The sequence below is a fragment of the Plecotus auritus genome, assembly GCF_963455305.1.
Source record: "Plecotus auritus genome assembly, chromosome: 3".
Lineage (NCBI taxonomy): Eukaryota > Metazoa > Chordata > Mammalia > Chiroptera > Vespertilionidae > Plecotus > Plecotus auritus.
Window position 1 is genome coordinate 4,206,333 of NC_137772.1, and position 22,472 is coordinate 4,228,804.

The 22,472-nt window shown below is 47.0% G+C and overlaps 1 protein-coding gene across 1 annotated transcript in view; it reads left to right on the plus strand.

Annotated features, from left to right (window-relative positions):
* NEIL3 (nei like DNA glycosylase 3) overlaps window positions 1–18,748 on the plus strand; it is a gene marked incomplete at its 5' end in the record, with an annotated part of 40,763 nt that extends 22,015 nt beyond the window's left edge. Inside the window, 6 exons of the mRNA XM_080661159.1 lie at window positions 2,166–2,240; window positions 4,762–4,928; window positions 6,681–6,847; window positions 9,164–9,581; window positions 14,920–15,094; window positions 18,285–18,748. Of these exons, the coding sequence (XP_080517285.1) occupies window positions 2,166–2,240; window positions 4,762–4,928; window positions 6,681–6,847; window positions 9,164–9,581; window positions 14,920–15,094; window positions 18,285–18,446 (1,164 nt within the window). The 3' untranslated portion in view covers window positions 18,447–18,748. The remainder of the gene's footprint in view (window positions 1–2,165; window positions 2,241–4,761; window positions 4,929–6,680; window positions 6,848–9,163; window positions 9,582–14,919; window positions 15,095–18,284) is intronic.
* Between the last annotated feature and the right edge of the window lie 3,724 nt (window positions 18,749–22,472).

The following is a 22,472-nucleotide window of genomic DNA, read 5'->3' on the forward strand; positions in this document are numbered from 1 at the left end:
ACTAAGTCTTTTTTTACATAAATACAAAAATACTGTTTTATTTTGTGTAATTATTTCCTGGACAGCCTTCATGAAATCCAAATCAGTAGGAAAAAATTTTTAAAAGAAACCAGTTAATAATAGTGCTAGGTTAGATTCAGCCTTTATTCTTATTTTTTTTAGATCCTCACACGAGGACATTTTCATTGGTTTTTAGAGGGGAAGAGAGAGAGAGAGAAAGAGAGGAACATCCATCAGTTGCCTCGCACCCAGGTGCGGACCAGGACAGGGAATCAAACCAAAACCTAGGCTTGTGCCCCGACCAGGGATCAAACCCTCGGCCTTTCAGAGTATGGGATGGTGCTCCAACCAGCGGAGCCACACCAGCCAGGGGGTTTTGCTTTTTGACACCGGAGACAAACTGCCTTATGTCTGCAATGTGGGAATAATGAAACAATCTGACAGCAGCTTTTCACAGTCACCTAGGCCTCTGGAAAATGTGTCTGAAAAACCAAACCAAACCCAGAGGATCGCGACCTAGACCAGCCTTGGGCAAACTACGGCCCGCGGGCCGGATCCGGCTGTTCTATCCGGTTCTCTTGCTCTCCCCTCCACTCCTTTACTTTGAATTTATATTAGTTCACACAAACACTCCATCCATGCTTTTGTTCCGGCCCTCCGGTCCAGTTTAAGAACCCATTGTGGCCCTCGAGTCAAAAAGTTTGCCCACCCCTGACTATCCTAATTCTCGATGATAAATTGGTTATTTACTTCTTTATCTGTACATCCAAGCCAGACATTCATCTAGCAAAAGGTCATTTGCCCAGCCGAAACCGGTTTGGCTCAGTGGATAGAGCGTTGGCCTGCGGACTGAAGGGTCCCGGGTTCGATTCCGGTCAAGGGCATGTATCTTGGTTGTGGGCACATCCCCAATAGGAGGTGTGTAGGAGGCAGCTGATCGATGTTTCTCTCTCATCGATGTTTCTAACTCTCTATCCCTCTCCCTTCCTCTCTGTAAAAAATCAATAAAATATATTTAAAAAAAAAAAAAAAAGGTCATTTGCCCATAATGTCTGAGGGCTTAAAAATTAATGACCGTTTCTGAAGCTTAGCTATTAGCCTTCTAAAAGCACATGCATAATTATTGAAAAAGCAGTTTAACATTTCAAGGTGTAGCCGGATACGGTATATATGATATGGTCAGAAAAAGATGAGCTTTGGGAGTGCCTACGTTTTAAACTTTAAGTAGAAAATTGGAAAAGGATGTGATGCTTTTGGAATGATCTTGCTGACTAGAGGGCTTTAGATTTTACAGTCATTGAGAAATTAGTTTCTGCTGTGGATAGACAGAGAAACATCCACACACGTGCCACCGGGTAAGGCAGCAGGCAGCTTCTCTTCTGGAATTGCCTTGGGAAGCTCACGTGCCACGTGACGGTCAATCTGCGAGGGTGACACGGGTGTACGCCAGGCCGTGTCACAGAGGAAGTCTGCAGGGAGGACTGCCCGAGTTCTTCCGTGTGCTAACAAGGCCTTTGATATTAATGCACGTATATAAATTCAGACCTTCCTAAAGCTTGGTGGTGACCTTGATGGTCAACTACTTCTGTGCCTTTTTTTTTTTTTTCCTTCTTTTCTTTTTGCAAACCCAGCAAGAATTTTAAGGTGGCTGACAGTCCGTGCTGGGACTTTGACGACATCTTATACAGAAGATGTATTCAATAAACACTTGAATTAGAACTCAAGTTTATAAATAGGAATTTTTAAAATTTGTAGTACTAGCATTAAAAATAAAACCACTATTAGCCGGCTGGCGTGGCTCAGTGGTTGAGCATCAACCTATGAACCAGGAGGTCACAGTTCTGTTCCTGGTAAGGGCACATGCCCAGGTTGAGGGCTCGATCCCCAGTGCTGGGGTTGTGCAGGAGGCAGCCAATCAGTGGTTCTCTCTCATCATTGTTGCTTCTATCTCTCCCTCTCCCTTTCTCTCTCAAATCAATAAAAATATTACAAAAAAAATTAAAACTAAAACCACTGTTAATGACAATAAATAGTAGATATATGAGACAGAGTTCTAGAAGATGGGGATGTATTTTAAATCTACAGTTCTCTAGAGCTGGTGAGTCATATCATTTTTTTATCATGAGCAAATTATGAAACTGTGCTCAGGCATTTTTCTATTCCAGGTTTGTCAGTTAACAGAAGACCAGACCCGACACCTAGTGAAGATGACACGTGACTTCAGCCTTCTTTTCTACAGGGTAAGACCAAACAAGTGTTTTTCAGTTATGGAAAATGTCTACCATTTCCCTTTCCGTTCTACCAGGAATGGTAAGGCAGTATATAGCCACCTAGTGGTCAGAGTGTGGAAGTACAGTAACGGAGAGTGTCCTGTTAGGGGCCTAATTAACATCTTAAAATTTTAGGTCACAGGTCAGTCCGAACTTATCCAACTATAATTATGTTAAAGTATCTTTATACTACGTTGGGGAACAACTATGTTAGCATTCGACTTGAACTCTTGTTCTATTTTGGGCAAAAAAAGTAAAATACAGGAAGCCTGGAGAGAATTAATTTCTTCAAATAGCCCTCATTTCAGTCAGGTTTTGCCACTACTGTCTGTGTGGTTGAGATTATTTAGATAACTAAAAGTTTAGCTTTCTGTTTGTAAAATGGGACCATCAGAATCTACCACAAAGACTGTTTTGAGAATGAAATAAATACCTGCTAAACTATAAATTTTGTGAGTTATAGTTATGCATATATATACATATATACATACATATATAGAGTTCACTAAACACATTTTATCTTTTAAATAAAGCATCACAAATATTTTTTCTCCACAGTCCATTTCTGTATTCCAAATTTCTACTTTTACTATGTTCAGAAAGGCTGGTGTTATGGAATTCTTCATTAATTGCCTACCACAGTGGTCGGCAAACTCATTAGTCAACAGAGCCAAATATCAACAGTACAACGATTGAAATTTCTTTGGAGAGCCAAATTTTTTAAACTTAAACTTCTTCTAACGCCACTTCTTCAAAATAGACTCGCCCAGGCCGTGGTATTTTGTGAAGAGCCACCCTCAAGGGGCCAAAGAGCCGCATGTGGCTCGCGAGCCGCGGTTTGCCAACCACTGGCCTAACATATTAATGAGCCTCTTGCTTTACATATCTGCCTTGAGTAGCTATGGTTGTTTTAATCTCTATATATGAAAGCCTCAGTGACAGTTACGACTGAACAGCTGGAATGACCAGTCGCTATGATGTGCACTGACCACCAGGGGGCAGATGCTCAATGCAGGAGCTGCCCCCTGGGGGTCAGTACGCCCCACAGCCAACCTCCCCCTGCCAGCCAACCTCCCGCGGTCCCTCCCCCTGTCCCTCCGGCTCTGTCCAGCAGCCAGCAGGCCCTGGCCAGCCCAGCCCTGATAGGGACTGGGCCAGACGGCCCCAATGAGTCCTGATCGCCAGCCAGGCCTAGGGACCCTACCCGTGCACGGGTTTCGTGCACTGGGCCTCTAGTATTATATATTCTCACTTATTTTTCCAAGGGAAGCCTATATAATAGAAACCTAATATGCAAATTGTCCCCTCGGGCGGTCGTTCGACCGGGAGTTCAACCAGGAGACCGGGAGTTCGACTGCTCACTATGACATACGCTGACCACCAGGGGGCAGCACGGAACTTGGTGGGCGTTGGCGACGCAGTGCTGGCATTGGGTGGCAGTGGAGGTGCTGCCGGCCCCAATGGGCCCCGACAACAGCGGGACCATGGCGGGATGGTGGAGCAGGTGAGGGGGCGGTGCCAGGCCAAGGCAGGGTGCCAGGAGGGGCTGTGGGCCTGAGAGGCTGGGGGCTGGAGCTGGGGCTGCGAGGCTGGGGGCACAAGCTGGGGTCCAGTCTCTGTAAGACACCCCGAGGGACCCTGCCCATGCACGAATTCGTGCACCAGGCCTCTGGTATAATTATAGACAGCTACCCATTTCCTACCCATATTAAGTCGGGTATTTCAATACTTTGCTTAAATTGATGTGATGTGTGTGTAATTTTCAGCTTATATATGGTGAGCCATATTTCTGGGCTTTTGAAATTTCACACTGCTGATGTAAACCCAAAATATTCTTTCTGTGGGAGCCTTACATGTACGTGAGCAGAATAAAACTGTGATGGAGAATCTCAAATGTCTTTTGAAATAGAACTTATACCAAAACGGAACCTGTTTTCTGCTAGGATGGCATTTGAATTTTTATTTTCCCTTTTAGTGAATCGAGGATTAAAAGCTGAAAACTCTCCTTTGTCAGATCAACAAAGAAGATGGTCTTATTAAATTCTCGGTTGGCTGTTGAAACAAAGTGGACAGCTTCCGAGTTCCCAAAATAATCGGATTTAACGCTAATCTACTCTTTTTCTTTTAACTACATAATTACGTTTAATTTTTTAAAACCTTAACAGCATGAAAGACATTTTGAATTATGGAACTCTTATATCCCATTTAGATAAGAGGGTAAAGCTATTCAAAGAACAGTTTTGAATACTAATAAGTAATAAAGTAATTACTTAATTATGTCACAGGAAATCTTATTTAACAAATATTGCTGAATCTTGTCAGTATCTTTTTCTCAGATGAAAGAAAAGATTATCCAGACATACTAGTACATACAAACGTACATTTTTTTAAAAAAATTATTTTCAGAAATGGCTTTCAAGAACTTGTCTTTGGCTCCTTAGCAACAGTTCTGTGGGTGACGTTATAATGCTGTTCCCTTGTTTGGTTTTAGTGCCGTAAAGCAGGGCTGGCCGTCTCCAAACACTATAGGGTTTACGGGCGTCCTCACTGTGGTCGCTGCCGCAGCAGAATAACCGTGTGTCGCCTGGGAGAGAACAGCAGAATGACATACTTCTGTCCGCACTGCCAGAGGGAAGATGCTCACTGCGCCGACAGAGGGTGAGATGTCTAGTCGGCGTAGCAGTGGCCCTGCTTCCATAAAAGGCCGTTCGTAAGGGAACCACAACGGAATAGCCATCAGGCTGTTAATAAGAAGACCTGACTCGGAAGTGTTTGAACCTTGGAAGGAAATAGTGCCCGGCCGGCGTGGCTCAGTGGTTGAGCGCCAACCTATGAACCAAGAGGTCATGGTTTAATTCCTGGTCAGGGCACATGCCCAGGTTGTGGGCTCGATCTCCCGTGGGGGTGTTGCAGGAGGCAGCTGATCAATGATTCTCTCTCATCATTGATGTTTCTATCTCTCTCTCCCTCTCCCTTCCTCTCTGAAATCAATAAAAATATATTGAAAAATTAAAAAAAATAAATAGTAAATAACATCATCAAGAACCAGGAGGAGCCACAGGTGACTTTCGGACCACTTCTGATTCTGGCGAGTCCCCAGCTCAGATGTTACTCTGCAGCCTTCGGCTGCAATCTTGTTTGCAACGTCATTACGAGGAGGTGTAGCTATAACTGGAAAGACGATCTTCAAACGTCTCGCTTTATTTATAAACTAGTGGCCCTGCGCACGAATCCGTGTGCGAGTAGCTCGCTGTCGCTTGCCTCAGCTGGCCGCCCTGCCCACCGCCGCTGAAGCTCCCCACCGCTCATAGCTCACTGCCCCGCCCTCCTGTAGCTCTCCCCTGCTTGTAGCTCGTTGCCCCGCCCTCCTGGTGATCGGTCGTTACGTGTCACAGCGTAACGGCCATTTGCATATTACCACTTATTATATAGGATAACATAAAACAAGAACCAGATCTCTTTACAAAATGTGTGTCTTATTGGTGAAACAGCTGACTGGTGATTCTGCCGGTAGCTGAGTCTGTCTGTTGCAATGATGCTTTCGAGAACGGGGAAATAACCACAGGTGGGGCCCAGGGACACACTGGGCCCACTGCGGGATGACCTTGAACTAAAATGCCATCCGTCATCTGACCTCCATAGCCCCTCCTCAGTGAGATAACAGGAGGATGGAGATTCTTATCATTATTATAGACCAGCCCACTGGCACAGGGCTTAGTAGCTTCCGTAGAGAATTCCAGAGGCACCTGAAGAAAATGTAAAACTTGATTTCACTTTTATTTCTTTTTTAAAATATATTTTTTTATTGATTTCAGAAAGGAAGGGAGAGGGAGAAAGACAGAAACATCAATGATGAGAGAGAATCACTGGTAGGCTGCATCCTACATGCCCCACACTGGGGATCGAGCCCACCACCCAGGCATGTGCTCTTAACTGGAATCGAACCCGAGACCCTTCAATTCACAGGCCGACGCTCTATCCACTGAGCCAAACCGGCTAAGGCAAACTTTATTTCACTTTCAATGTCCTAATGTCCACGTGACTCTTCCTCTCCCCTGATTTGTCTGAAGAAAGCTATTTTAATTTTGCTTTGGGAAGAGAATCTCTTAGTTAAAACATTGTTTGAGAAATGCTGCCTGGGGGGTATGTCAGATATTTTTAGTTGGTATGAAAGAACAGTAACAAAACCACAGCTCCTTGATCCTGAATTAAATCTTTTATTTGGTATTTCTGTCTTGAACAGCAGTCATACATTCCAAGTGAAGACATTTTATTGAGATAGTTTGCAATAGCAAACCTGTGGCATTTGGGTGTATTAACGGTTCTGTAATAGTTCCCCAAACACCCAGGGTGTATTAGAACAAGGCAGTAATGACAGTGTTGATGGTCCACTGTAAAACTTCTCCGCAGCAAGCCGCCAACGAGAAACACTGCCATCGGCCCGACGCGCCATCGGGACCATCTTGGGGACCATGTGGCCAGGAAGTGGGAAGAGGCCTGGGCGTGTGGGGTCTGCACCCTGATAAACCTGCCTTCTGCCCAGGCCTGCGACGCTTGCCTGGCGCCCAGGCCCGCTGGTAAGCATGAACGTGGACTTGGAATGCGTTCCTTCTCACAGACCTTTAATCGCACCAGGTCGGGGGCGTACCTTGTTCGATGTCTCTTCACCGGGGCGACACTTCCGCTGCATGTACCCCACGCTGACGTTCTGGGGGGGGGCGGGAGGGAAAACAAAACTCTCTTGTGCTAGAAAAGTGTGCGCCTTTGTGTCTCAGAGAACTGACAGGATCGCATCTGCGCTCTGGGGTCCTGATGAATTATTCAGGAAAGCTCTGTTTTATGCAGATTTCAGCAACTCCGCAGCAGTCTGTCACTCAGTCCCAAGGTTTCGTCAATGGGGAGGGAGGGTCTCTGTAAGAATATCTGTGCAGGTGGGACAGAACAGCGCTGCATTTTCCCTCTCTTCTGTAGGCTGCCCACCCCTTGTCATTCAAGTCTTTCCCGGGACAATTGTGCTGATTCCATTGAAATCCCACAGAATAACTCTTTGTGGCTCACAATGCGGAGGATGCGAAACCTCGGGGAAACCTGTGATTAAGAACCTTCGCATCGATGCGGCCTCTGGCCTCCGTTGTATCCTTTCTTTCTTCAATTAGAGATGAGGAACGTTCACGCTTGACTTAGAGACCCCGCACGGTGTGAGCTGTCGGCGGGCGCTTTGTTCGCTTTGTTCTCGGGGCCGGAAGGAAGGGCCACGCCGCCCCTGGCACGGAGCAGAAGGGACAGAGGGACTGCATCTCTCCCGTGTCTGCCTCTCCCTCCCCTGTCCCTCGGCCGGCCTCAGGTTCCACCTTCTCTGCAGCAATCCCGAGCGCCTTGACTGGTCTTGCTGTTTTCCTGTTGGTTTGTTTTCTGGGTCTGATAGCCATCTCCCTTAGCTACAGTCCAGAATAAGTGTTCCATCTCTGTAATCCGTCTTATTTTTAATGAGCCTTCTGCTTTGTGTCTTGTCATTCCCCGAAACATTCCTCACCACCACCACCACCACCACCACCACCCCCCACCCCACCCCCCCACCCCCCTCTGGACGCAGCCTCTACCAGCCGTGGGCAAACTACGGCCCGTGGGCCGGATCCGGCTGTTCTATCCGGTTCTCTTGCTCTCCCCTCCGCTCCTTTACTTTGAATTTATATTAGTTCACACAAACACTCCATCCATGCTTTTGTTCCGGCCCTCCGGTCCAGTTTAAGAACCCATGGTGGCCCTCGAGTCAAAAAGTTTGCCCACCCCTGCTCTAGCTGCTGGGTCTGAAGCTTTTATTTATTTTTATTTATTTATTTATTTATTTATTTTATTATTTTTTTAAAAATATATTTTATTGATATTTTACAGAGAGGAAGGGAGAGGGACAGAGAGCTAGAAACATCGATGAGAGAGAAACATCGATCAGCTGCCTCCTGCACACCCCCCACTGGGCATGTGCCCGCAACCAAGGTACATGCCCTTGACCGGAATCGAACCCGGGACCTTTCAGTCCGCAGGCCGACGCTCTATCCACTGAGCCAAACCGGTTTCGACGGCTCTGAAGCTTTTAGACACATCACCTCTTAGTCACCACTGCTGTACCCCTGCCTGATGGCAACCAAAGCGAGAGCTGAAGAACCTTTAGAGCAGGGGTGGGGAACGTCTGGCCCTCGGGCTGCATTAGGCCCGCGAAATCACTTGGTCTGGCCCTGCCCCGGTATTGGGGGTGAGTTAATTCAACGTTTGGCCAAAGAGAACAGGCTGGTTTTTTAAGTGGATCATTTTTTGTGGCCCGACAATGATGTAAATATCCAAATGGCCCTCGGCAGAACAAAAGGTTCCCCACCCCTGATGTAGCTGCCGCAAGGCAATAGGAAGCAAGTGAAAGTCTGTGAAACCCAGCTCAGGGCCCCTGGAGTTGTCAAAACTTCGTTGCGTGGCCGAAACCGGTTTGGCTCAGTGGATAGAGCGTCGGCCTGCGGACTGAAGGGTCCCGGGTTTGATTCCGGTCAAGAGCATGTACCTTGGTTGCGGGCACATCCCTAGTAGGGGGTGTGCAGGAGGCAGCTGATCGATGTTTCTCTCTCATCGATGTTTCTAACTCTCTATCCCTCTCCCTTCCTCTCTGTAAAATATCAATAAAATATATTAAAAAAAAAAACAAAAAAAAAACAACAACTTCGTTGCGTGTATGCTTCCTTTCCTGACAGGAGATGAGTGATGAGTTGCCCAAGCTCACTTTGTGTTATTAGTTCTACATATTCGTTCACCATAACACGGGAGCTAAAAGTTTTCACCCGGTGAAACCACGTTTCCCATCCTCAGTATTCCACCTCCAGGCCGCTGCAGGATTTCTTCTCTCCCTCCAGACTCCAGAATCGGGGGTGAGGAATGCCCCGCTGCCCTGAGCGACGTGGTGAAGTACCCCTGCCACGGCTTTGGACAGCCAAGCGCACAAGTGAAGATCCACAGGAGAACGGCCTTTGGCACCACAACCCTGGTCTTGACCGAGTTCAGCAATGAACCCAGGCCGTCGGGAAGAAAGAGAAGCCCGGACGGGGCCCTCGGTGGGGAGGTCCACAGCCCTCTTCCCACTGACGTTCGTCTCCGTGACTTGCCTCGCCCCTCTGAGGGGAGAGCCCACGGAGCAGCTGGACCCCCCAGCACAGCGGGCCCGCTGGTCCCCCCCGCCGTGTCCACGTCAGGCCGTCCCGCCTGCAAAAGACTGAGAACGGCCCCCGGCTCCTGGCCAGGCTCCGGAAGCCGCAACCATGGACTTGCTGACAGGTAGGGTGCTTCCACCTTGGTCTGGAAGGCATTGGCGTTAAGGTTTTTTTTTATTTTATTTAATTTATTTATTTTTTTAAGTGATCACAAGCACTGGTTTAATAGCAATTTTCCAAACGGAGTCCCTGGGGTGGGTTTTTTTTTTTTTTTTTTTAATATATTTACAGAGAGGAAGAGAGAGGTATAGAGTTAGAAACATCGATGGGAGAGAAACATCGATCAGCTGCCTTCTGCACACCTCCCACTGGGGATGTGCCCGCAACCAAGGTACATGCCCTTGACCGGAATCGAACCTGGGACCCTTCAGTCCTCAGGCCGACGCTCTATCCACTGAGCCAAACCAGTCAGGGCCCTGGGGTGGGTTTTGACTTAGGGCTAAATTTGCCATTGCTATAGATGTAGATAAAGTCACTTGAATTGCATTTTATACATAAAATTTTCACATTTTAAAAATCCAGTTTCTAATTGGCCACTGTATACAGCAGTTTTGTCAGGTTTCTCTTGGAAATACCTGTTTATTCCTTTCTTTCTTCCTTTCTTTCTACATAATCACAACTTTCTGCCTCTCATTTTTATATCAGTGTGGTCACAGTCATCTACACGAAGGAAGCGGGAGGGCTGCCGTCCTGTAAGTCACACCCTGAGAGCCGGGGGCCGTGAGGTGCTTCTTCCTTCTCCAGTTTACAGTGTGAGAGGGGAAGGGGATGAGAAACAGAATCCCCCACCTCCGTAATACGTTACTCTTTTCTGCCTGTAACCATGTATGTGCTCAGTACAGCACATGTGGAAAGTCTATAAAGAAAAATATTTAAGACACCCGTGATCTTACCGGTTATGTCACCCCTGTTAGCATTTTCATTTTACTTCCTTCCAATGAAAGATTGCTTTTCCAGAAGGGAGGCTACCGTTTGCAGCAGGTTAGTAAGTGTCTTCTGTTCTAAAGAGAGAGAGCTGAGATGTTTCCGGTGGCATTGCTGCCGGAGACCGTGGCTGTATGTCGGACAGCCCAGTGGGACGGGTGGTTTTTGTTTCCACCACAAAGGCCCGAAGAGGACGTGTGTCTGCAATGAGAGAGTTGCACCTCCAGCCGGGAAATACTGCCCCGCCAGGCATGCTTCACGCGACTGCCAGGGCCTCGGGGAAGGCCCCATCGATGTCGCTGAGATACAGAAAGTTAATGATGAAAGGGCAGAGACTCCATTTTTGTGCTAGGCCCTTCCTCCTGTCCCCAGAATAACCTCCCTTCTGAGAAAAACTACAAGAAAGCAGCTAGGCCCAAATTGGGCTATGCCGTAGCATGCTCCTTCACCATCAGGTGCCAGGGCCAGCCTGGCAGGTTGAACCGGGCTGAGGTAGGGAGGTGGGAATTGAGAAAAGAAAGAAAGACAGGAGAGCGGGATCGGGAGGACTACAGATCATCGAGAGACTGCAGCAAGTTTATTAACTGCGTAATGCCTTTTGTGCACAGAACACTGAATAGGAGGTCTGTCAAGAGGAATGTATTCTTTGTTCCTCTTAATCTCTAAGGGAGAGACAGAGCAGAAGGACAGATCCTCAGTACAGCAAATCTCAGTAAATAGTTACAGACTTCTTGGTAGGCTATGAAAGGTTGCTCTCATTCTACTGATAACCGCCATCCAGACAAGCCTGGGAAAACTGTGTGGGTAGGGGACAGCCTTGCTAGTCCCTTCAGGGGACCTGGAACTGACCAATCGGGGTCAGCCAACTCGGGGGCCCCTCCCCCTGCCCCAGACCCCTATAAAACCTTTGTCCTGTTGAAGCTCTCTCTCTCTCTCCACCTCGCCGCTGCGCCGGTGTGTGTGTGGGACTGAGCTCGAGCTAGCTCGATAAAGGCTCTTTGCTTTGGCATCGGACTCGGCTCCCTGATGGTCTTTAGGGATCATGAAATCTGGGCATAACAAATGACACTGTCACCTCTTGTGCTTTAGCGATTATTGGCAGCGGCTGGCGCTGTCTGTCCACACTCTTTCCCTCCTGGTTTAGTCCTTTATATCCGGGCTGCCCAGCTGGCCCAACCTGATCCATCAGAGGGACATCTCCACAATTTTCTTCCCCAAGCTGTTTGTTGGGGAGGTTTCCCTTTAGAAAGGAAATGCTCTATAGTCAGCATTTTAAAAATTGTTGACAGTATGACATTCTCTCCCCCGCCTTCCCCATTTTACCTCCCTCCACCTAGCTCTCGCCCCACCCCAGGCCTTCACCCCGCTATTGTCTGTGTCCATGGGCTATGCAAATATGCATGTGTGTTCTTTGGTTAATCTCCCAGTCCTCTCCACCCATCCCCTCTGAGATGATCGGTCAGTCTGTTCCCTGCGTCCGTGCCTCTGGTCCTATTTGTGTGTCAGTTTATTTTGTTCATTAGATTCCAAATGAAGTGAAGGCCAAGAGTCGTCTTCCCACAAGTCCCATCTCGCCAATGGGGGTGGAGCAGAGAAAGTTAGCGTGGGGTGGGTGGGATCTCAGGTGGGTGGGATCTCAGAGGGGTCTGGCTGCTAGGTCTCTGGTGAGCTCTGTCTGGGCTGATGCACAGATTCTTCCTCTGGGCAGCGAGATGAGGGACCACGTGGCGTACACTCCTAGACCAACCTCTGGGAATCCTTAAACCCTAACAGATTTCTGAGTCAGTTTTGGTCAGTAGATGCTTCTATCTCAAGTTTCCCTCCCAACTCTAAATTTACCAGCAGTGAATCCCGATGGTTTATCCCTGGCTGACTTTTAAAAATGTTTTGTGTATAATCTACATATATAAAAGCCTAAGGACCATTGCAACCGAACGGACGACCGAACAGGCTGTGTGGGGAGACCAGGCCGGCGGGAGGGGCGGTTGGGGGCAATCAGACAGGCAGGCAGGTGAGCAGTTAGGAGCCAGTGGTCCCAGATTTTGAGAAGGTACAGGGTGGGCTGAGGGGCACCGCCCCCATGCACAAATTTCGTGCACTGGGCCTCTAGTCATATATAATGACTGCCTCACATTTGGTCCATCATACTCTCAAATGATAGACGCTTGAACTAAAGTGTGGGGGCCAGGCTTTAACTCAATCAGCACCCCACCTTTTCTTCCTAACCCTAGTTCATGGCTCGTGGTGAAGGTTCACAAAGGAGCCGGTGACGGGGTCTTGAGCTGGGAGCAGTCCTGTAGGAAAATCCTTTTCAAGGAGCCTTTTTGAGCATAAAAGCAGCAGATGTGATCATTTTAAAATACCGTGGCATTTGCTGGACCCAGATGAAATATCCCGGCATATTTTTATTTCCTTGGTGCTTTGTAGAAAATCTCAGACAATTCCACTAATGAATTAGGGACTTAAAAAAACATTAATGGAACCTTAAATTTCAGTGATTTCTTCCTCAGCCATTAGCAGGAGGGTAGTGTGATTAATCACAGCTCTCGGCCTCGCTTGGAGACGCTGCGGCTGGGCACCTGTGGAATAAAGAACCCCAGGCCTGAGCCTCTAAACCAATCAAGATCCACCAGCCAAATAAGTGCCGAGTGATGGGATGCATTTACCCAGCAGCCCTCCTGCACCCAGCCACTTCCCCAGGAATAAATCGCAAATTACTGCCACTTAGTTCATTTTCCCGCTTGTCTGGCAGCTGCAGTGTTCGTCTGCGGACAGGACGCCAAGCAGGAGCTCTCCACGTGGTGCCTTTAGAGCAGGTGGTCCCCTCAGAGACCTTGCAGGCAGCTCCGCTTTTCTTTAGTAATTGTATGATAATTAATTTGCCTTTTGATCTCTTAATTACTGATCTCATCAACACGTGGATGAGGCCTGTTTTCAGACCGGTCCTTAGATACACTTGAATTTTATCTAGCTCCAAAACCCGGGCATGTGCCCTGACCAGGATTCAAACCATGACACCCTGGTTCATAGGTCGATGCTCAACCACTGAGCCACACTGGCCTGGCATGTTCTATCAGTCTAAAACAGGGGTGGGCAAACTTTTTGACTCGAGGGCCACAATGGGTTCTTAAACTGGACCGGAGGGCTGGAACAAAAGCATGGATGGAGTGTTTGTGTGAACTAATATAAATTGAAAGTAAAGGAGCGGAGGGGAGAGCAAGAGAACCCTCCGCTCTTTCGGCTCCGCGGGCTTGATAGAACAGCCGAACGGGCCGGATCCGGCCCGCGGGCCGTAGTTTGCCCACGGCTGGTCTAAAATAAAGTGCTGTCCTTTAATAGACTTTATGTAAGTCTCATGGTAAGCACCAGGATCCTGACCTGTTTCACATTGGGCACATTTCCGCTCTGCCAGCTGCCTGCTCCTCCCTGAACCGCAGCTGCGGCTACTACAGCAGCCTTGACCCAGGGAAGCGTACGAAACCGTTGGTAAGTGCACAGTGGAAGGAGCGACTCCCTTGACGAGGCAGGGCCATTGCTGAGAGTTTGCCTGTGGTGAGAAAACAAAGAGAAGACTACGTCTAGTCACTTTGCCAGGTGGGAGGGCAGCTGGGCCTGAGAATATTTTAGAGGAAATAAAAGTGGCCGCACTAATGTGGGGTATGAGAAGAACCGACCATCACAGATGCAAGCTAATGAAGCTGGCTGCATTGCATCACCGTTCAGCTGTACTGTTATTTACATACTAGAGGCCCGATGCGGGAAGATTCCTGTAAGAATAGGGCTCCCTTCTCCGCTGCCTTGCCCCCTCCCGTCTCCGCTGCCCCACTCCCTTCTCCACCGCTTCACTCCCTTCTGCAGTGCTTGGCTTTCTTCTACACTGTCTTCAGTCTCCGCTCCATGACTGCGTATGCAAATCAACTTCCATCTTTGTTAGGTTAATTTGCATACTCACTCCTGATTGGCTGGTGGGCATAGCGGAGGTACGGTCAATGTACATGTTTGTCTATTATTAGGTAAGATTTATTTTTATTTTTAAATATATTTTATTGATTTTTTACAGAAAGGAAGAGAGAGGGATAGAAAGTTAGAAACATCGATGAGAGACATCGATCAGCTGCCTCCTGCACGCCCCCTACTGGGGATGTGCCCGCAACCCAGGTACATGCCCTTGACCGGAATCGAACCTGGGACCCTTTAGTCCACAGGCCGACGCTCTATCTACTGAGCCAAACCAGTTAGGGCTATTATTAGGTAAGATTTAAATGATATGTTTTGGGTACACAGGTGGCTTAGGAAGTAAGTTAGACTTACCTGGGAAAACCAAGAATTAGCCTTAGCAGTTGTGTGGTTACCTCGAGTTGACCAGGGTCCACTTTTTGATACGATTACTTTGTACAGGCGGATTCTACGGGGTGAGGAGCTGTGAGCGATCCCCTTCGCAACATGTGCTGTAGTTGTTTTGTCACCTGTCGTTACAGGGAACCTCAGATGGACACGACGGATGGAGCTTGTGCGCCCATGGCTCCCGCCCCTCGCTGCAGTCAGCACCGCCGCCTCTGTGTCCTCCGGGTCGTGAGCAAGGACGGCGAGAACAAGGGCAGGCCCTTCTACACGTGTCCTCTACCCAGGGAGGCGCAGTGCGGGTTTTTCGAAGTAAGTGTGAGATTTGTCAGCCTTGCTATGGTGGAGTTGAATACTGCGGCCATGGAAATGTGGCACATAGCCATCCTTTTCCGGTCTCACCTTTCAATTTTAAATAGCCATGTTGACATTCAATCTAAAGCCTGAGTTAAAATTCAAGGAGGTTCATCAAAAAACTTAATCAAATGATAGCTCTTGTATTAGTAGTGTCTCCTGCTTGCAGCCGCAGTGTAGAAGTGTTGCCCTTGGTTTATAAAAATAGAGAGGCCTTGAGTAATTCTCCCAGGGGGCTAAATAATTCAAGGTGCAGACTTGCTCTTCTTCATTTCGGTGCTGTTATCAAAACCTTTGGGTGTCCTGCACAGAGGTACATAGGAAAAATCATTACCATGCCTTGGGTTTACCATATACTTAGCGACTCCTACTGCTCGAGCTTGATCCAACAGTAGCGATGGCACAGTAACAGTGCAGACGTAGGCGATTCCTCACATCTCGTTGATCTGTGCATGTGCCCCTGAAAATGAATGGGAGATGGGAGACAAGAATTGGGTCCTTCTGGGCCTGGCCAGTGTTGTTCAGTGGTTAGAGTGTCAGCCCATGCACCACTGAAGAGTGTCGGGTATAATTCCTGATCAAGGGTTGCAGGTCGATCCCTGGTCCCCACTGGGGCACTTGCAGGAGGTAACCAGTCAATGTGTCTCTCCCACATTTCTCTCTCTCTCTCTCTCTCTCTCTTTCTTTCTCTCTCTCTCTACCCCCTTTCACTCTCTCTAAAAATCAATGGAAAAAATATCCTCAGGTGAGGATTAACAACAACAATAACAAAGATTCGGGTCCTTCTGGTCATTCTCACTCTGAATTCCTTAGAGTGTGAGCATCCACTGTGCTGAGTGTTTCAAGATACATGCTTTTCAACTCCTTCATCTGGTGTGTAACAGAGCAGAGAAAAACAGATCTGTTCCTGAGCTGGAGCACAAGATTCAGGTTGGCTTTATTGAGAGGGGAAATATCTGTCTTCAGTGCAGGATCTTCCTCAGGAAGTTCCCGGGGAAAATCTGATCATGATTTCAGATCTTAACCCCAGCACAAGATTGACTCCCTCCTACCACTCAGATTGGCTCCTCAGGAAGCTTTTATAGACGTAATAGAGAAATAACAGCAACGTTAATCATATCACAGCCTTCTTGATTCCCATCTTGAGACCAAACTTAATAAGAACAAGCGTAGCACAGTGGAACTGCCTAAATTAGTTCGAGTAATTCTGTATTGGATTCGTTCTTTGCTTAGGAGACGAAGGAAGTCTAGTATTAGAATCATGGACATTCTTTGATCTTAATAGTGTTTTTTAAAAAAATACATTTTTATTGATATCAGAGAGGAAGGGAGAAGGAGAGAGAGATAGAAACATCAATGATGAGAAACATCAATTGGCTGCCTCCTGCATGCCCCTTACTGGGGATCAAGTCCAAAACTCACACAGATGCCCTGACAGAATCAAACCATGACCTCCTGGTTCATAAGTAAATGCTCAACCACTGACCCACACTGACTGGATGATCTTAATAGTTTTACTAGTAGCTAAAACAGATCTGCAGGAACATGGTGTTTGCTTCACAGCAAGACAAAGGAAAGCTCTGAATTATGGCAATTTTCTGTGTGATCCAAGCAAAATTGTAAGAGGTGCTTCTTATAGGATACTAGAGGCCCAGTGCATGAAATTCGTGCATGGGTAGGGTCCCTAGCAGCTGCCAGCTGCCAGCTGGGGCCTCCCTTCATTCCTTGCCACTCCCTGGTGGTCAGCACACATCATAGTGAGCAATCTAACTCCCTGGTCGGTGGAACTCCCGAGGGGACACTTTGCATATTAGGCTTTTATATATATACTAGAGGCCCGGTGCACAAAATTTGTGCATGGGGGTGTGTGTCCCTCAGCCCAGCCTGCACCCTTTCCAATCTGGGACCCCTCAAGGGATGTCTGACTGCCCGTTTATGAATGAATGACTGCCCGTAATGAATGACTTCTGTTGATTTTACAAGGTCCTACCTGGATCGGGCCTAAATGGGCAGTCGGACATTTCTCTCACAATCCAGGACTGCTGGCTCCCAACTGCTCACCTGCCTGCCTTCCTGATTGCCCCTAACCGCTTCTGCCTGCCAGCCTGATCACCCCCTAACCACTCCCCTGACAGCCTGATTGATGCCTAAACGCTCCCCTGCCAGCCTGATTGCTGCAAACTGCCCTCCCCTGCAGGTCTGGGTCCCCCCCAACTTCCCTCCTCTGCCGGCCTGGTCACCCCTAACTGCAGGCTTGATCGCCCCCCTTGCAGGCCTGGTCCGTCCCAACTGCCCTCCCTTGCTGGCCATCTTGTGGCGGCCATCTTGTGTCCACATGGGGGCAGGATCTTTGACCACATAGGGGCAGCCATCTTGTGTGTTAGAGTAATGGTCAATTTGCATATTACTCTTTTATTAGATAGGATAGAGGCCTGGTGCATGGGTGGGGGCCAGCTGATTTGCCCTGAAGGGTGTCCTGGATCAGGGTGGGGGTTCCCTTGGGGCGTGGGGCGGCCTGGGCGAGGGGCCTGTGGTGGTTTGCAGGCCGGCCATGCCCCCCGGCGACCCAAGCAGAGGCCCTGATATCTGGGGTTTATTTATCTTCTACAATTGAAACTTTGTAGCAGAGGCCAAGGCAGGCCAGGGCTGCGGGAGCTTGGCTTCCTCCATCGCCAGGGGAAACTCAAGCCTCCTGCTCTCTCCATCTCCGTGGCTGCTGCCATTTTTGTTGGGATTTATTTATCTTCTATAATTGAAACTTTGTAGCCTTGAGTGTAGGCCTGGGCCGGCCAGGGCAGGCGGAAAGCTTGGCTTCCTCCATTGCCGGGGAAACCCAAGCCTCCTGCTTGCTGCAGCTCCATGGCCGCAGCCATCTTGGTTGGGTTTATTTGCATACTCGCTCCTGATTGGCCAGTGGGCGTGGCTTGTGGGTATAGCGGAGGTACGGTCAATTTGCATATTACTCTTTTATTAGATAGGGTAGGCTTTTTTAATGGTAACAATGAATAACTTCTGTCAGTTTTACGAGGTCAAAATGATAGTCACAGCAATGAAGGCAACATGGCACTAACCAGAGGTGCCGAGGCCGAGCCCCCGGGTGCTTCTCGCTTCCCTCCACGCTCTCCCATCTCTCTGTTTGTCCCGGTAGTGGGCAGACCTGTCCTTCCCGTTCTGCAACCACGGCAAACGCTCCATCCTGAGGACAGTGTTGAAGATGGGCCCTAACAACGGGAAGAAGTGTTTTGTGTGTCCTCTTGGTAAAGAAACACAGTGCCATTTCTTCCAGTGGGCGGCACCGGCCCGGGAGTGAGCACTACTCCAGGAGCTACGTTTCTCCTTCTGCAAAATACCTGGCAGCTCATCTCCAAACCACACGTGTTCAGTCCCCTGGAGTTTATAGAAAGTCCGTAGACTGTCTATAGCGCATGGTAAAGTCATGCAACATTTGAAAACTGTTCATTTTTTGTGTGTGTTTCATCTTTCCATTCTATGGCTGCATTTTTTTTAACCTTGATGAATGCTATTTGTGTTTCATCAAATGTACAGTGTATTACACTTACTATGTCTATATTTAATGTGTTTATTAATGACAATAAAGTATTTTTAGCATGCTCTTGGTCCCTTGTAACTTCTTTGGGGAAGAAATGATTTCTTTTACGAGAGGATTAGGCAGCACAATAAAATATTAAGCTCTTCTGTCTGAAATGAATAATTTTCTCAGGTATCACCACTACTCATGCGATTAAAGGTACTTTTTGTTTTTCTAAATAACATTTAAGAAATGAGATCTTCTTTATGGAAAAGAATATTTTTTTTTTTTACTTTGTATTTTATTCAACAAACAAGTTCCTGTCAGATGCTAGAGATATACCAAACATTTGCCTAACTTCAAATGCATTTTCATGGAAAGCTGTGGTTATTCAGAATATACAAGTACCATGGAAGAACATAAATTGTCTGTATAGCTTTAGGAGTCAAGTTGATTTAAATTTTTCTGATCTTGATTTTAATATCTATTAATTAATTTTTAAAAATAAGTCAACTTCAAAAACTCAATAATGAGCTATATTTTGCTTCTAGTTTTAAATGAGCTCTCCTTTTTATTTTTATTGTTTTTCACATTTAGTTCAGGTAACTAGATGATTATTTATCCCAAAGAAAATAAAAACTCAATCTTAAGGTATTTCTGCATATTTGTGGGAAATTTCCATTCAGAGTGGTTCCATCTATTTAAAATAAAAAACAAAATGAACAGCATAGAAAATGGCTTGCACCTCTTCCCCATTCTGTCTAAATTGTCCATGCAGAGGTCTTGAAGGTAACAGCACGTGAGGTTACCAGCGAGACAGAGCCTGTTTCATCCTATATAATAAAGAGCTAATATGCTAATTAGACCGGATAGCAGAATGACCTTCCTAACGACCTTCTGGAAGACCAGTGGGCAGGGCCGCGAGGCCATGAGGCAGCCGGGCTGCGAGGGCCGAGCCCCTTGCATGAATTTTTGTGCATCGGGCCTCTAGTTATCTTATATGTTTGAACTCTGCACTGAAGAGACAATTAGAACCAACCTGAGATCAGGGATTGTAACCCAAAGATCTCAAGGGCGAAGCGACTCTACGGGGCAGATGAGGAACGAGATTGGACCGTTGACGGTCTTAGTGAAGCCATGTGACATTCAGCATGTGTTTCAGGAGGAAACTGCCCATTGATCGTGGCAAGGAGCAGAAAGGTCTGCTGCAAGTCTGGCTGCCATAAAGTCCCATCTCCATAATTAGCCAAGTACTTAACAAGGAAATATAGACAAAGGACACAATCAATTTCACTAGGATAAGCCTAGGTGCTTTTCTAGTAAGAAATGTGCAGGATTTATATGAAGAAAACTTTACTGAGGAACTTCGAAGAGTCAGATGGATAGAAAAAATAGGACCTTGTTTAGAAGGGATTTCTTTGTTTTTTTTTTATTTTGAGAGAGAGAGAGACATCAATTTGTTGTTCCACTTATTGATGCATTCATTGGTTGCTTCTTGTATGTGCCCTGACCGGAGGTCAAACCTGCAACCTTGGTGTATCAGAATGATGCTCTAACCCACTGAGCTACCCGGCCAGGGCAAGGATAGCTGTTCAGAAATGGCATTCTTCCCAACTTAATTTTGAGTTTTAACAAAATTTCATGTGAAAATCTCAAGGGGGTTTCTGCTTCCGTTGTGTAGTAAGCTCTAGCTGAACCCAAGTCCAGGTTCTGGACAAAATAAAAAACAATGCTGGAATGTGGAGAAAAGCAGGCAGATTCTGGAGTGGTGTGAGGCGTGGAAAAAGGGAGCAGCTGGAGGTGATTTTCCGGGTTTTTTATAGTTTTATCCCTAGGAGAAGGTCAGGATCAGGCAGGCTGGCCAAAGCTCCGGCAGACAACCCGTATTCCCTCAGGTCTGCAGAGCTCGCAGGCATCTGGGGCAACGGGGCCACTGGAAAGAGGGAAATCTCAGGAGACATTCTGAGAAGGGGAGCCCCAAGTTCTGTGTCCTTGACTGACCCCTGAGTCACACACACATGGGTGGGGCAGACTGAACACAGAGCAGCTAAAGGTAAAAGAACTGAACCCTGATTCCATCTGGCACCCAAGAAAAATCCGGGTTTGAATCCAACCCAATTAATTGCCTGCTGAGACAAAAACATCCAGTCTCTGGAGGAATAGACCAAATCCAGTCTCCACCACGTGAGGTTCACAATGTTCAGGAATCACTCCAAATTATGCAAAATAAGAACCAAATAATGTGACCCAGTTTCAGAGAAAAGACAACCAACCAACCTGACCCAAGATGACCGAGATGTTGGAATTAGCAAGTAAGGATTTCAGAGCAGCTGTTATCATTGAAGTAAATGCTAACGGAAAGTGATTCTCGATGAAAGTTCAAATCTTCAAGAAGCAATCAGAAAATCTAAAATGGAAATCTAAATAAATAGAAAATGTTGTTGTGGCCTCTGTTTCTTTAAAATACACAGGACTGTTTAAAATAAAACAGTTGTAACATTTCTTGTATGATGTATGTAGATAGAATGCATATGACCACCATGGTATAAGGACAGAGGTCGAAGGACCTGTATGATTGCACGTTTCTACATCTTATGGGAAGTGGGACCATCATAACGCTAACTGTAAGAAGGTAGGTGTGTCAGTGTAATAACTTTTGCCAGATTTGAGGACTTTTCAACCATCATTTCTTCAATCACTTTCTCAGTCCCACCCTCTTCCTCCTCTGCTGAGATTTCAGTGATGCAAGATTAGATCAGCAGCAGTTACTGTCCCACAGATCCTGGGCTCTATTCTCTCTCTCTCTCTCTCTCTCTCTCTCTCTCTCTCTCTCTCTCTCTCTCTTCTCTCTCTCTCTTTTTCTCTCTTTCTCCTTCAAGTTGAGTAAGAGTAAATTTTATTGATCTGCCTTTAATTTCACTGTCTATTCTTGGTCATCTTCACTCTACTATGGGACCCCCCTGCAAATTTATTTTATTTCAGTGATGGTATTTATCAGTCTCAGCATTAACACCTAGTTCTTTGTTACAATTTTGTTTAATGATGCAAGCAGAGGGCCTTGGAGCAAAGGGGGAATGAAGTCTAGCCTGCCAGTGTTGTGGGAGACGGTCTGTATAGGGTTTAATCACTCAGATTCCAGAATAAGATTGAGTTCTGGGGTCAGAGGGCGAGTTCAAGGACCTGCCCCATCCCTTACCTTGACCTTGACCATGTGACCTTGGCCAAGATATTTGAGGGAGCTTTAGCCACTGTGTGCTAGGTCTTCATTACTTCATCGGTCTGATGGTGATCACAGTGGCACCATCTCACAGCGCCTTATTGAGGGTAAAGTGTATTCATTTAAAGGACTTAGCACAGGCCCTGTCTGTTAAAGCACTTGATTTTATTTTATTATCTTTATTATTCACAGTTCTCCTCCTCTACTACCATCGCAGCTATTAGCGTGGGAAGTTTCAGAAAGGAGAGAGCAATGGCAGTCGATTTAAAGAAGGACTTGCATTTCACCATAGACAGAGGGCACGAAGGGCAGAGGGAACAGCAGGAAGAAAGCGTGGGCATGAGGAAGTACATGTTGTGTTTGGGGAACAGAGAGGCCCGAACGTTTAGAAAGTAGGTGTTAGAAAGAAGATGCTGAGGTGGGTTCTATGTTTCCAGTGACACATCGAAAAATTGGAAGTAGGAACCATGAAAGGATGACTAAAAGCCTTAATTCATGAAGAATCGAGGGATCCAAAGAGTTAGAGTGACCCAGGGGGCCCCACGTTCTGGAGAGGGATCACGTCTCCCAACAGTGCGTGTATCAGGGGT